We start from the raw sequence: 14,955 nt of genomic DNA on the forward strand, positions 1-14,955 counted from the left end.
AAGTTTGTATGTGGTTGCACTACTTTACAAAATAGTATTCCATATAATTAATTTATGGGAGCTTTTTAAATTGGATCACCTTGCCTCAGCATGAGGTGGTTTAGTTCATCTCGAATTTCTCCATTACATGCAAACCTGTTCTTAATCAACTTTGTCTTCACATCACTGGTTTACAGGTGTAAGAAAGTTGTTTTTGCGCACGCTCAATCATTGTTTTTCAGAAAGGGAGAAGAAAAAGGGATTACTTTGCCCTTAGTCCTTAATGTATGGACTAGCTTGTGATATCAGAAATTACTTGAATTATACATGTTTTAGTTTAAAATCATATTGGTGTACTGTACAAAAAGAAAACGCTTTAGTACTGACTGTGTTTGGTAGCAAAGATAGATTTAATTTCTCACATTTTAAATGACAATTACATTGGACATCCCAGAATTTACACAAGAAATAAGCTGAGAGCAGACTTCCTACACCCACCTTTTGTCAGTGACAAAAGCACTTCAGTGGAGCAGCAACACTTATTTGGTTCCTGAGTATTATTGTGTATTCAAGGTATTGAAAATTTAGGTATGGAAAATTTAGGCTCAAAATCTAATATTTGATGTACCGGCTGTATATACATAAGATGTAAACATACTGTAATAACTTAAAATTCTGTGTTCTACCTAGAACTGACATTTTCTGTGCAAATGAGGATTTGTTCATGCGTGACCTGATCTGCCTACCCACAATTAGACCTAATACAACATTGCATCAAAGAGATAGAGATGGCTAATACAGCATTTTTCCTTGCTGTACTGTGGATGACTACCCCCCTCCAATGTCAAAACATTGCCACAGCAGTGCAAGAAACATCACAGATGTGTAAACTCAAATGAATCACTAACATTTTGGTTTAGGCATTTCAGTCAAAGGCAAGGTGCTGTTAAGAGACGAATCAGTAACAATGACACATAAGAACATGTACTGTACAGTACGTTTTGTTGAATGTGTGCTTCAGAATGTGATTTATTATTTAGAATGTAGAAGATGTGTGTGCTTGAGTGTCTTCTAAAATTAGGAAAAAACATGAACCACAACATTTATAGACAAGTTTAAAATGAATGAATACTGTATGCCTCATTCATTTGATTCTTCGCTTGTTTCAGTGCAGTGTTTGCTTTTCGTCTTCAAACAAACATCTTATACCAGTAACCTCCCTGAAGTCTCTTGTTTATTTTATAATCCCGATAATCAGCGACTAAATAAGAATACGACATGTCAATTGTTAAGTTACATCACTTCTGATACTGTAAGACACAGACCATAAAAATTGTGACACCTTCTAAAAATAGAAATATTTCTGATAATGCTTCAATCTTTCCCACATCAAAAGGTGTAACACTCCATGGCCAAGTTTTGAAGGAAATATACCTCTTCTTTACACTTGTACATCTTCAAGCTTTACAGGAGGATTAGGTGCAAATGCTGCCTCTTTCCTCTTCAGCGTAGTGGAGGCATTCGCTAGAGTTCATCACGCTGGCTGTCTAGAATGCAAATGAGTAAGAAAATTCAACTGAGTTACTGTAGAAAAGCTATAGTCAGGTAAAAATAGACCAGATCAGAAGTGTAGCCAAAAAAGAAGAGACTTTAGTAGAGCAGACAAGACAAACACTGACCAGGAATTGAGAGAGGTGCAGTCGTTGCTAACCTTGTTTTTGTAGTGAGGGAGTTGGCGACTGTCTTGTTGTTTCTGTGTCTCCCTGCTCCTCGACGTGTCTCAGTAACTGCTTGATCTCGTTGTCATAGTCAACCCACTCAGGCACAATCCGTGCTGCTGCAGTTAGCTTGGGCTCCTTGGTCTTTGGGTTATTGCACTGCAGCACACAGAGCAGACAAAACCCATCACTCATTCCACCAAAGTGACTTCCTAACAACAAGCCGGTCCATAATTCCCACTGTCTGTGGCAGACATTTAACCCTGATCAGATTTCCTGCTCCGTTGAGAGAACATCAGTCTGTGTCTCATGTGTCCGAATTGCCGATTGATGCCCCATTACAAAAATGAGAATATTATTCCCATTTTTGACCACTCAAATGGCTTAATTTCTTAATTAAGTTTCAAAAACTGCAACATCCTTTTCCTGTTTCCCCTTAAAATGCTGGGTAACTCATGGATACTGCTATATGTGTGAGAGCATCACTTTTTTAGATGTGTAGCTGAAACAGTTCCATTACTCTAAGCATTAAATCTGCACTAGAAGTCGCCTGCTACTACGATTATTTTTCTTATCAGGATGAAGGTTCACCCTGAGGGTTGGAGGGAAAGGTGCAAATGGGTGTTCTAGCCTTGGTTGCGAGAGCAGGTAAATACCTGTGCCATTTATCTTGAGCTCCCATTTAGCGGTTTCTACGCATGCTATTTAATACCCCCTGGGTTACTCATGCCAGGTCCTATTTAGCCTCTGACAGCTGGAAGCAAATCTAAGGTCTGTGGGCCTCACCAGGTCTATGGTCTTTGCTGTGACTTTTGATGTGTCATCGCACCAAGTCTCACACCACAGCCACTCCTGGGGCAGAGACTTAATGGCCACCTGATGAATCATGTTGTTGGGAAGGTCCTGCGAAAGTCCACCAAACAAAAACGTGGTAAACACAAAGGCACTTTCACCATGAAACCTTAGCAAATTCAGGAAGGCAGTGACAGAAAGTCCTGTTTGATGCTTCTGTTACCTGATCCAGATTAGACAGACTGTTGGGGTCCTGGCTAAGGGCTTGGTACTGGCCACGTAGTCTGTCCCCAGCTGCAATCTTACGGAACTTCTTTAGGTCTACTACATAAAGAGCACTAGATGGAGCATGAGGGAGGTGAGAGGAAGCAGGAGGGAGCAGTGAGTGCAGTAAAAGAAAGGGGGGATAGAAAAGAATGCAGGTGTGAGAAAACGGCTTCTTGATGTGATGCTGTATACCCACAGGGATACCCTTTGGTAGAATCACTTTATAAAGATAAATGTCCAGGCCAAATTCTAATAATTGTATGTAGTGGGGCATCTGACATCCTTAGGTGCGAAATAACTACCATGCCTTCTGTGATATATCAGGTCCGACCACACAGACAGAGTCGCACAGCAGCGTACCTGCCGCTGCCTTGTGTTTTCATGGGGCTCAGTGGCATAGATCAGCTCTCACCCTTGCTGCTTTTGTCTTACCTCGCACAGCTAGACAGCACACTGGTGTCCAATAAAAGCATTGTGATTTCCTTACTCCCCCCCTCCCCTTTCTCACTCATCCAGCGGCACAGCCAAGCTTTGCTAGCTGGGCAGCTTCCTTTGCTCAGCAGAGCTTCAAGCTGCCAGCTGATTAAGCCACTTCAAACGAGCCAGCACTCAGCACCATGCGCCTAGCGAGGAGCCCCTGCATTTTGGGGTTGGAACTTATGGCATTCCCCCCCATTCACTTTTTTTCATGGTTATATAGAACTTGGAGGATATAGCTTCTAAAAATACAACTGATGCCTCCATAGTTTTTGCGTGTTTTTGTGTGGGGATTGAAATGAGCTTAACCCATTTAGACCTGAGGCCGATTCTAAAAGCGCCTTCTAAATCCTTACCTAATTTTTATTATAAATATTTATTCAAAAACATTATGTTGCTATATACTGTGCATAGCAACAAGAACCCCAAAAGGGGTTCCCGGCTTGAAAGGTATAGTTACAGTACGTAAATGGTGCATTTATATAGCGCTTCTATCCGAAGTGCTTTACATTGATTGTGCCATTAACCCATTCACACACACATTCATACACCGATGGCGGAGGAAACCATGCAAGGCACCAACCTGCTCATCGGGAGCAATTAGGGGTTCAGCGTCTTGCTCAAGGACACTTCGACACTAACTCTAGGGGAGCGCCCCAGCCCGGGATCGAACTGGGAACCTTGCGGTTTTCCAGTTCACTCTACCCGGCCACTCTACCCCTGAGCCACTGCCGCCCACGTAATACGTAATGCGGTTCCAGCCAGGTCAAAATGGGTTAAAATGGCAAATCCCATATAGAGAAGAAAAGATCATTCCTACACCAAACTCACTGAGACAAGTGTGAAAAATAGCACCTGCATGCATCATCAGCAACGGTGGAAGATCTATTTTTATGATTGTGTGAGAAGAATGAAAAGTTTATTTTTTTGTGCATGGGTACAGTATCTGTATCTACCACCTGAGAAGTGTTTCTCTTTGTGCTTTCTTTACTCACAGCTGCTTTCACTGTTCCATGTGAGGAACAAAGAATCTGTCTCAAGTGTCTCTCACTGAATAAACAGTGAATATAGCCTCAAAGGGATTACCTGCTGTCAGTACCAGAACGTTTCAAATGTTAATATTTCAAATATATGTATTTATTCCACCAACTACGTTGAGAGAGAGAGAAAAAATTATTACCTTCATATTCCATCCATAAAAACAGCAATTGACTGTGAACGATAGAGGAAGGAGGATTCTACTATTTTTCAAAATATACTATAGACTATTGTGCTTGTAGAAGTAAAATGTCAGTTTGCTACAAGTCATTATGCAGTTTTATTTTATTTTATTATTATAATATCTTCAGCATTTTCTGATTTTTTTGACAGTGAGTAGAGAGACAGGAAAGTCAGGAGAGATAAAGAGAGTTATGTGACATACAGACATGCAGCAGAGGGCCTCAGGTTGGATTCAAAAACCCAGGCCAGCTGCAGGAAGGACTTAGCCTATGGTACACATTCTTAGCCTGGTATCCAGCCTGCTTCGCTACGTTCGGTGGACTTTTTTTTCTCTCTTCGCTTCTCAGTCTGGAATGCACCCCATTGACTCGTTTTGCAGAACTACACTGGAACTACATATGTTCATAGAGTTAAAAATAATAGAGAGGGCACCGGATATCGCCTCCCGTCCACTTGCATTGAGTTGCTCACACAGCGCATGAAGCGAATTCACCCCTTCTTCCGGGTTGTAAAGTGTGATGGGCGTAGCCTATTTGGGGCCACTGTGATCCGTTCTGCGTCACAGAAGTGACGCGTTTTACGTCACAGAGGTGCGCGTCCCTGTGCGCAAGCTTGTGCGCAAGCTCGTGAGTCAAGCCCATTGGTCGAAACCGTTTTTGCTCGTACATTTGCAGTGGCCCCATCCTTTTTAAGCTGCAGTACCTACGAATGGCCAGCATGTCCATTTCGCTTCAATGCAAGCACTGGGTTCTGGGGGCTTGCATATGTTACGTTAGGCAACGTCGTTGCTGATTGGATGTTGTTCAAACGAATGACGAATCACAACGATCACACTGTTTTTTTTGTCCCGCCCCGCACCACAGACCAATCAGAAGCCACGGCACGACTCGAAACGTTCGCCATGTCCCGCCTCCCTTGGAGATAGGAGGCATTCCAGACTGAGAAGCGAAGAGAGAAAAAAAAGTCCGCCGAACGTACCGAAGCAGGCTGGATACCAGGCTAACACATTCTACCAGGTGAGACATACTTTTAAACAAAAACTGTCTACCTGATATGGTACTTCCTGTGTCCCAGGTGTGAGGCCCAGTAACCGGCCTTCCAAAAGCGATAGCCATCCATCTCTTTGCGGCTTTCACAAAAGGGCGTGTAGCCATAAGGGGCGCCTTCCAGGTTCAAATCCCTTAGCTCCTTCAGATCAGCTCGTACTATCTGCAAGGGAGAGGAGGGACACATTGAAGTATTATGGATAATGCTTATTATTGTTTTTGGCATTTAATTTATTTATTTTGACAGAAACAGGGAGGAAATCGGAATAGACCACAGGCCACCTGCGGGAAGGACCTCCGCCTTATTTATGTGGTATGAGCTCTTACCAGATGAGCCACCATGGACAGTGTTTCTTAACCACTTACATTTTATACTTTGTCATCATGACCCTGTCACACGAAAATAGCCAATCTACAAGCTCACAACATGTCATGATGCGACACATTGTGAGCTTGTATATCTGCTATATTTGCAATAAAACATTTTCTTTTTCAAAGATTTGCGCCTATAATGACATGCCTAAAATAGGAATGCCAGGTTGTAAGTGGTTTTAATACTCATCTGAGATGGCAATAATAAATCATCTAGTGGCCATTACAGCCTTTTGTAAAGTACTGCCCTAAAGTGAAAATAAAATGTGGACATTTACCTGGTCAGCATCCACAAAGATGAACTTGTCCACAGCCAATGGGAAAAGAACATCCAGGAAGAGGATTTTGTAGCCCCAGATGATTCGCTGCTTCTCGGTCTGCTGGTGGAGCCAGCGAGGCCACTTGTACTGGACCAGTTCATACTGGAATCCATAGGATTTGGCCATGTGAGGGATGGTTTCCTAACATGGTGGGGGTTGGGGGTGAAGAGGATCAAAATTCAAAACAGGAGTCAGTCTTTTTTCTGCATGGGTTAATCGAGAGCCACGTTAGGTAACATGCAAGCAGTATTTTGCAGTCCAATAAACTGCAAAACCACCCAGACACGCTTCAATATCATCCATAAATACGTCCATTAACGAGTCTAGAATATATGAGCCAGTCAGACCATAAAATAACATTTATAACCTAGTATATGTCATGAACACCGGGGGAAAAAACATCAAAATACGCAAAATGTTTTTGCCTGTCCCGCCCAAGGCCATTTTAGCTATTTAAGATGGGCAACAGAAGGCGTTGCATTCAGGCTCATCTTTATAGAAACACGGAGAGATATAAAGCAGAGCATCACAAAAGCAACCCACAGATTCTTTCATTGCTCAGCACAAACAAATCTAAAGCTCTCAGGGGTTGCTGTGGAACTGGGAGACATCTATCACAACCAACAGGGAGACAGAAAGTTAGCATGTAGTCACGTGGTACGGCAGGTACCTTGAAGGAGGGGGAGAGATAGTTCTTCAGAAACCAGAACTTGACGGGGGTTTTGGTATGCCGAAGGACGGACAGCATCATTATTCTGGAATAGAGAGACAGAGATAGAAAGTGAAGTGGAGGAGGGCTAGTGAGTCTCGGAGGAGCATGGCTAATAAAAGGGAAGAGGTGTGTAAGGCCTCTGTATACGTGTTTGTGTCCATGCCTGCAAGTGACCCACCTCAGAAAGCGCTCATATAGATGTCCTGAGGCCACAGAAAAGATGTTCAGAACATCCTCCTTCTTCTTCTCTCCATCGTCTGAACTGGAACTGCCACCTGTGATGCTATAAAGGGCTATGTATTACATAAGCCTGCCGTCTTTTGATGGATGCATACATTTCACGCGGCAATGGCAAAACACAACTAAGCTATTAGAAACCATGCTTTTGTAGAGCCAGGAGCAACAACACTGTGTTGTACAGCCAACATGTAAATTGTTTTTAGACAAAAACAAACCATGCGTTACTTTGCAGGAAAATTAGATGCTTTTTTTCTTCTTTTCTTTTCTTTTTTAAATAATGGAATTACAAAGAGAATGACAACAATCTAGCAGACCTAGATTGTATGTTTTACAACAGAAAGTGTTGTTCTCTCCTGCTGGTTCTCCTCTAGAGAGCTGAAGTAATCGACAAATTAAGAGTGCAGACACAGCGAAAGCAGGCTGGAACATTTAACAATCCCCTTCTGTTTACTTTACTACATGGCAAGTAAGAGAGCTGATAATACAAGCTAAATAATCTACAAGGATGAATCTATATCCACTCATTAAACAGCTAACAGGGATGCATGGATAGTTACTGTACATTTAGGATTAGGGTATAAGGACATGGGACTTGAATATCAGTTGCTGGTTCAAATGGATATGATACAACCATGTCCTGTCAATAGATTATATCTCGCAGACCCAGTTTTGGATCAGATTGTCCTGAAAACTTTATTTGAGTCAAAACAATAAAAGGCACATCAATAATGAATGTGCAGTCCCATCCTGATGAGATATTTCAAGACATTTCAGCCAAAGTAACAGATTGATTCATACTTGGATAATAAGGACAAAAATTCAAAGACACTGCCTCTGAACATACCGATTTGCCCTAACTGCTGATGCACCATAACCGTGCAATAGATCATAATGCAATGCACATTTGGGGGCTAGAAATCAGGAGTTTTGCTGGAGGACAGGGTTGTCTGCAGTCAAACTGTGTGTCCTTGTCTTTAACAGACTGCTGATGAGGGGAGTGTGTCTCTTCCACATTCAATCACGGCCACAGCCTAGGGCCCAGGGGCTCTAGGAAAACACTACTGAGTGAGAAGGGAGGCAGGGAGGGAGAGGACATGATGTCGGACTCTCCCCACCTCTATCCTACACGGCATAACTTTTACACTAGAGCCCAGCCGTTGCCAGAGTTCTTGGGTCGGATGCAGATTCCAATTTTAGAGAATCCTAGACCACCCATTAACGATGTTTTGAACAACATTGAAAACTATTTGAGAACATTTAACTTATACACAAAAAATGCATGAAAAATAAACACAACTGGCCCGGACCGGTGGCCAAGCGGTCCGGGCACTTAGGCTCTAATGTAGCCTGACAGCGCATCGCGGGTTCGAGTCCTGTTCCCGACGATCTTTGCTGCATGTCTCTCCCCATCTCTCTCTCCCTGTTTCCTGTCCATCTCTACTATTCACTTTAAAAAATAAAGGAAGAAAAGCCCCAAAAAATCTTTAAAAAATAAACACAACCAACCTTTTATTTAACCACTTAAGCCCTATTCAAAGATTTTCAAAAATAGCCAATCTACAAGCTCACAACACAATGCATTATGAGCTTATAGGTTGGCTATTTTTTTTAAATCTTTGAAAACTTTTGCATTTCTTCTCCTATAATCAAAATAGGTAAGCCAGGTTGAAAGTGGTTAAAAATCGTTACACATCGGCTGCATACCAATGTCGTCATAAAAGTAAAATAATGGCCAATACTGTATATCGACCAGCGGTCCATTTTAGACTACCGTCCACATCCAGCTCACCCATCCTCCTGTTGTATCCCCGAGCCAAAAGGCTGAATCACCTTTTACCCGTCTTCTCATCTTATTCCCCATCTTCCCCTTTACCTCTAGTACATATCCACCATACAGCGCTCAATATCTCATCCCTTTGACGAAGCAAGCCTTGAAGTGCTGCTTCCTCTGGTTGAGTGAGCATACAGTTGGTGTTGTCGCCACACTGCTGCACTCTGAGGGATAGGGATGCCTATAGCCTGAAACGGCTAAGCCACCCATTATAAAGGACTAGAGGGGGACAAGAGGGAGGCTCCCCATTCGAAGGGCAGATAATGCCGAACGCAATGCAACAGAGGGACTCCCAGATAAGCAGCTTGGAAGGTCAGGTGAGAGTCCACTTGGCTGACATGCACCAGATAATCCAGACCTCTGGACAGTGGACAGACACTCACAGCTCTAGCTGCAGTCTGAATAGCAGCCTGCCAGCATGAACTCCAGATGGACTAAACTTTGCTTCTGACTTTGCCCATCACCAGTGTATCAAGATTAAGTCTGATGTCTCAGTTTCTTCTGCAATAATTACTTAATTACATATACTTTGCACACTATATACAGCATATACACGTATCAGCCAGGCTTTCGTCGTTGCCCGAGTTTATCCAACTGAGGGCAGGCATATACGCACAAGCCGCAGATGAGCTAAAGCCGAAGGCAATGGTGAATGCCGGGTTATCATTTGTCTAGCTAGTCCATATCCAGGTCTTATTTATTCACAAAGACGATGAGAAAATAAGATTCAACACTTGAATTGAATACATAGATCAACAATATTGTCAACGAGGAACTGACAGTTTAGGGAGGGAGTTTATTGAAAACATGCCAAGTACTATTGCTAGCTTAGCCCTTACGCAGCCATTCTGTGAACTGTCAAAGGTCACCTTTTTCTGCTCTGTTTTGATTCACCTGCACCTGGACAAACCTGTCTCTCCTCAGAAGTGAAATTTATCATAGCTACAGTGACCGTGTTCGGTGGCCGGTGTTTGAAATGGACATGGGGTGACCTGAGGCCGATTCTACAAATGCCATCAAAATCAGTAGCCCTCAAACTTTTTCGCGCCAAGGACCTCCAAATTGATATATATTTGGCTGCGGACCCCCATCTGAAAATGTTTTGTGCCAGGGGCCCTCAGAAGAGATGATTTGGGTAAAAAAATGCAAAATTATAAAAAAAAATATTAAACTTTCAAGATATTTCAAAAAATTAGCAAATGTACAAGCTCGCAGCGCGTCACAAGCTTGTACATCTGCTATTTTTGAATAACCAACGCTAAAATCTAAAATGACACAAATGCTTTCCCGGTTTTAATTGGGTTAAAGCGCCATGACACTTTGGTAGAGATTTCGGTTGTGTAGTTACTGTACCTTGCCATTATGTAACTCCAAATATTAGCGAGATATCTTGCTCTGTTGCTTCGAAATTGATATTCCAAAAATAGTCTCCTCATTGACTTACATTGCACAGTAACAGCTCTCAAAGTCACTCTTTTGACACATAAACGAACGCAAAACAAAGCCGATTCTTCCAATATATAACATCACAAAACCCAGTATTGCATTTTTTTCTTCTTTTTTTAAGAGACTGAACTGAACTTGCAAAATTCGCATGGATCCAGTCCAAGTCTTCTTCCTAATAATCAATATTGCGTTGAAAAAATCCTTGATTGTTATAAATTGGCAGAATCTGCTTTGTTTGTATTAGTTTATGTTCTGAAAGAGTGACTTTGAGAGCTGTTTCACCATGCAATTGAAGTCAATGAGGAGACAATGTTTATAATCAATTTCTAATCAATGAAGCAACGGAGCAAGATATCTCGCCAATATCTTGAGTTACATCACGGCAAGGTAGCTACACAACCAAATCTCTACCAACGTGTCACTGTGCTTTAAGCACTTGTAGTGTCAGTCACAGTGGCACTTTAAAGAAGATACTGCTTTAGCTTGCCGTGGGTGTTTGGTCAGCTGCTGTATAAACCCTCGGCTAGGGAAGATACAGCAGCTGACTAGTCAGCACCCACCCAATCCTTTTAAGACTCCCCTCACCCATGGCAAATAGCAGCTGGGCATATATACTGTACGTGTGTGTGTGTGTGTGTGTGTGTGTGTGTGTGTGTGTGTGTGTGTGTGTGTGTGTGTGTGTGTGTGTGTGTGTGTGTGTGTGTGTGTGTGTGTGTGTGTGTGTGTGTGTGTGTGTGTGTATAATATTTTTACTGAAATGTTGACCAGATTCCACAATATACTGGTTGAACAGCAAGTTGAAAGCAATAATTGTAAAAATGTTTTAGATGTTAAAAGGGATTGCGGCAACTCTGCCTACCTTTTCTCAAAAGTGCTCCAAACACTTCACACAGCAAGCATTAAGTGAGGAGACAGATCACACAGTTAGGATGCGCTAGGGGGAAACACACAAATGCACACACACATACACACATACCTACAGAAGCACATATTTTTTGCAAGACTAGATCTTACAGCATAATATTGCAGTCTGGATCCAGGGGAAGAACCACCTCTCCTGAAACCATGTGTATAATTGACAATAGATGGCAAAATCAGCACTCCCAACAATCACTGCTAGCACAGCAGTCATTCACTGACAGTTGATTTAGAGCATTTGAACAGATTATAATTATGAAAACAAACTCATAACCAAATGGTACATGCAGCCAGACTACACACCTTGTTATGGAGTCCCACAGGCCTTTGCTTTCAGTAGCTTCACTTAAAAGATCTTCATTGATTTTGTCAGCCTTTTTCTGCACCTACGGTTGGAAAGAAACATATTTTATAACAGATTTCATAGTGGGCAAACAAACTCTGATTGAAAACCCCCTTGCCTGTAATGTAAAGGCTGAAGGTTTGTCATATTTCTCTTAGCACATACCATAACCAATAGAGAACGAGTGCATGGGAGTGTGTGTATATGTACCACCCACACACACACACACACACACACACACACACACACACACACACACACACACACACACACACACAATGAAGCAGCTGCTAAAGTTGTTTTACTGAGTTTACTGAACTCAGGTGAGTCAAGTTCATGTCTAACTTTACAGATAGCATGTTCAGTCACTGAGATAGGCTGTGAAGATACTGTAACTTAAGCTGGCCTTGTAAGAATGTATTGTGCACGAAATAATATAATAGATTACAGTTTGTAGTGTTGCTATTGTTAAAACAGCTGCAGGTCAATGACTTTAGTAAATGAAGCGGGTGTTTTTAAATGTGCGACTACTTACAAGAATGAAAATGTAATTTGTTTTCCTAAATGTAATATAATGTGGGAAAACGTGATTAGTATAAAGTCTGATAAAATTCTGCAATGCTGCAGGAAGTGGGAGAGTGAACAACGTCATCCATCATTGCAGTCTATGCTTCTTCGTTCATGATTGATTGAGGTAAAATCCATGTAAAATCTCGTATTATTCTCCCTATTAAAAATATCACAATAACACAATAATCAAGCAAAGTATGCAATGTTCTGTTCTGATTATGTAACATGTAATGTAGGTCGGCTATTTTATTATTATTATGATCATGTCTTTAACATTGCAGCGTTTGAATCGGACATAAAAAATAATAATAATAATTATCCCACGATTTTTGTAACCCATTTTTTCACCCAGTGGCAATTATCTAAGTAATCCTGGGCGCTACACTCCCTCTGCCAGCCTAGGGAGAACCTAGAGCCGAGCTCATGCCTCCTTCAATGCATGAGAGCTAGCAAGCCGCTTCTTATCACCTGACAGGGGGGAGTTTCCCTGGTTAGACGTAGCGCGTGGAAGGAACACGTTATTCCAACCAGTTCCTTTCCCCTCCATCAGGCGCCATGGGGCGACTTCATCATTTTGACACAACTTCCATCGTATACTGTATCTGGATATTTTCGCTACGCATGAGAGCTCACTGAATTTAAGTGATTTTTCTAAATTTTCATAATTGCTTTCTTGTTAAACAACTTTGTTAAATGATATGAATGAACAGTCACTGCAAATTTCACTGGGCATCGAAAATGCTGTGATCCTCTTTGATATAGATTGGCTGCCATTACAGTAGTAGTTGGCCTTATTTTTAGCTGTTGAGGCCTTTTCACACCAAGTCGGTCCAATACAAATTACTCAGCAAAAACATACGGGTGTGATTTTGGCACACTAACATTTTTCACACTAACTGTTAACAAAGATGACAGGCAAACACAATGGTTTAGATTGGTCATAGTATTGTACCGATGAGGTTAATAGTCTAAATGCCTAAATACACATCTCCTTCAACATTCATACTTCAACATAAAGCTGATCTAATTAAAAACATTATAGTGGAAAATCATACTTTGTCATGGCTTATACTACAAAAATCTACAGAGATTAAGTACGTCCTGTACATCCCTCACCCATGTGTTCTGCATTGCATACTTGTATACTAATATGGCCTAAAGGAAGTCGTTCTAGTATGCCGAAGTTACAGCATGTTTCCCTAAAAGGCAATGCATTCATTTCTCATTACATTGATCAAAACAATGGACCCCTTTCACAGATGTATCATGGCAGGATAAAGACAGATGCAGCAAATAAAATTAATAGTCTGTTTGATTTAGGTGTGGCAAAGGGCAAGTATTGATAATATTTTTGTCAATACAGTTGTCATTGAACAAGTAGGGTCGGAGAGGCTTATTGTCGGTATCAGCCAACACTCTCAACATTATGTAAACTACACTAATATACAGCATACTGTTGATAAGTTGTTTTTAATTCAAGTAATAATTTAAGACATTCATATTTATCTATTATTTTATTACTCTTTGAGGCCCTGAGACGAAACATTGTTGAGTGTGGCTGAAGAGGGTTTAAAGTCATCTTCAAGACGTGTTAAGTTAACAATTCCACTGGGGGTAAAATAATCTCTAAAACAATTTCAGTTTTCTGGAAATCTCTCCAGGGTAGGCCAACAAGCCAACCAAAACATGTTTGGAGAAGACTAATAACCCCTGGGTAACATCAAGGGAACTTTGGCCTCAGTCAACGTCAAAGTGCATGAATCAACCACCAGAAAGAGACTGCACAAAATGTAATCTACATGAGAGGTCAGAAAGGAAGAAAAGCAATAGCTATAAAGTTTACTGTACATACTTGTACACACTTGTTTACTGCACTGTATATCTGTCTGTCATTAAATGTTTCGATGAATCATAGTCGAGCCATAGTGCTTTCTTGGGTTTAAAATCCTCTTAACAGACCTTGTATTGAACTGCACTTCCCTGTGCTTGTCTTTGCAAACTGTTAATAAAGTATTCAATCAATCAAAAGCTATAAATAAAGAAAAGCTATAAATGCACGGCTGAAGTTTGCCAGATGACACTTCAATGAAGAACAGCAGCACTGGAACAATGTGCTCTGGACAGATGAATCCAAGGTTGAGTTATTTGCGCACAATGCCAGGCGTCATGTTTGGCAAAAACCTAAAACTGCCTTTGAACAAAAGGCTCCACCTGTACCAACTGTAAAGCATGGCATTGGCAACATTATGGTTTGAGGCCACTTTGCCGCCTCAGGAACTGGCCACATTGCCATCAAGGATTCATCCATGACTTCCTCACTCCTCCTCAGGGAATACTTGAAAATGTGCGGCCATCCGTCAACAGGATGAAGCTAAATCATAAGTTGACCTTTCAACATGACAATAACCCCAAACATACAAACAAATTCACAAAAGAATGGATGAAAAAGAGGGTGAATAAATCATTGCAAAGAACAATTTCCCACTGTCATTTGTTGCCACTGTCGATCATCTTTAGGCAGTCAATAGTGTCTAAAAGAGGATTAGGATTTTAAATACAAAGTGTACTTCATGTACTTTTTCACAGCATCATAGTCCTCATAGCAAACGGTAAAATGACACGGTGCAGATCATGTGGGTAGGCCCACAATTGCTACCCGAGTCCTTACAAGATAAATTATTCTTAAAAAATCTGCAAGGCCAA

General features: G+C 41.4%; 1 protein-coding gene across 5 annotated transcripts in view; it reads right to left on the reverse strand.

The window, feature by feature from the left end:
• Nucleotides 1-222: 222 nt before the first annotated feature.
• Nucleotides 223-14,955, reverse strand: part of uggt2 (UDP-glucose glycoprotein glucosyltransferase 2) — a 52,020-nt gene continuing 37,287 nt past the window's right edge. For 3 of the 5 annotated variants that reach the window (XM_084084814.1, XM_084084816.1, XM_084084815.1), the window contains exons 32-41: nt 11,643-11,725; nt 11,398-11,478; nt 7,083-7,187; nt 6,863-6,947; nt 6,151-6,333; nt 5,503-5,663; nt 2,713-2,827; nt 2,484-2,600; nt 1,691-1,856; nt 223-1,526 (exon numbers count right to left, since the gene is read on the reverse strand). In XM_084084814.1, coding sequence (XP_083940940.1) covers nt 1,504-1,526; nt 1,691-1,856; nt 2,484-2,600; nt 2,713-2,827; nt 5,503-5,663; nt 6,151-6,333; nt 6,863-6,947; nt 7,083-7,187; nt 11,398-11,478; nt 11,643-11,725 — 1,119 coding nt within the window. In that variant the 3' untranslated portion in view covers nt 223-1,503. Of the gene's footprint in view, nt 1,527-1,690; nt 1,857-2,483; nt 2,601-2,712; nt 2,828-5,502; nt 5,664-6,150; nt 6,334-6,862; nt 6,948-7,082; nt 7,188-11,280; nt 11,305-11,397; nt 11,479-11,642; nt 11,726-14,955 lie in introns of all 5 variants that reach the window. The other 2 variants (XM_084084817.1, XM_084084818.1) reach the window with 2 other exon arrangements.

The sequence above is a fragment of the Gymnoscopelus microlampas genome (assembly GCF_963454915.1).
Source record: "Gymnoscopelus microlampas genome assembly, chromosome: 17".
Lineage (NCBI taxonomy): Eukaryota > Metazoa > Chordata > Actinopteri > Myctophiformes > Myctophidae > Gymnoscopelus > Gymnoscopelus microlampas.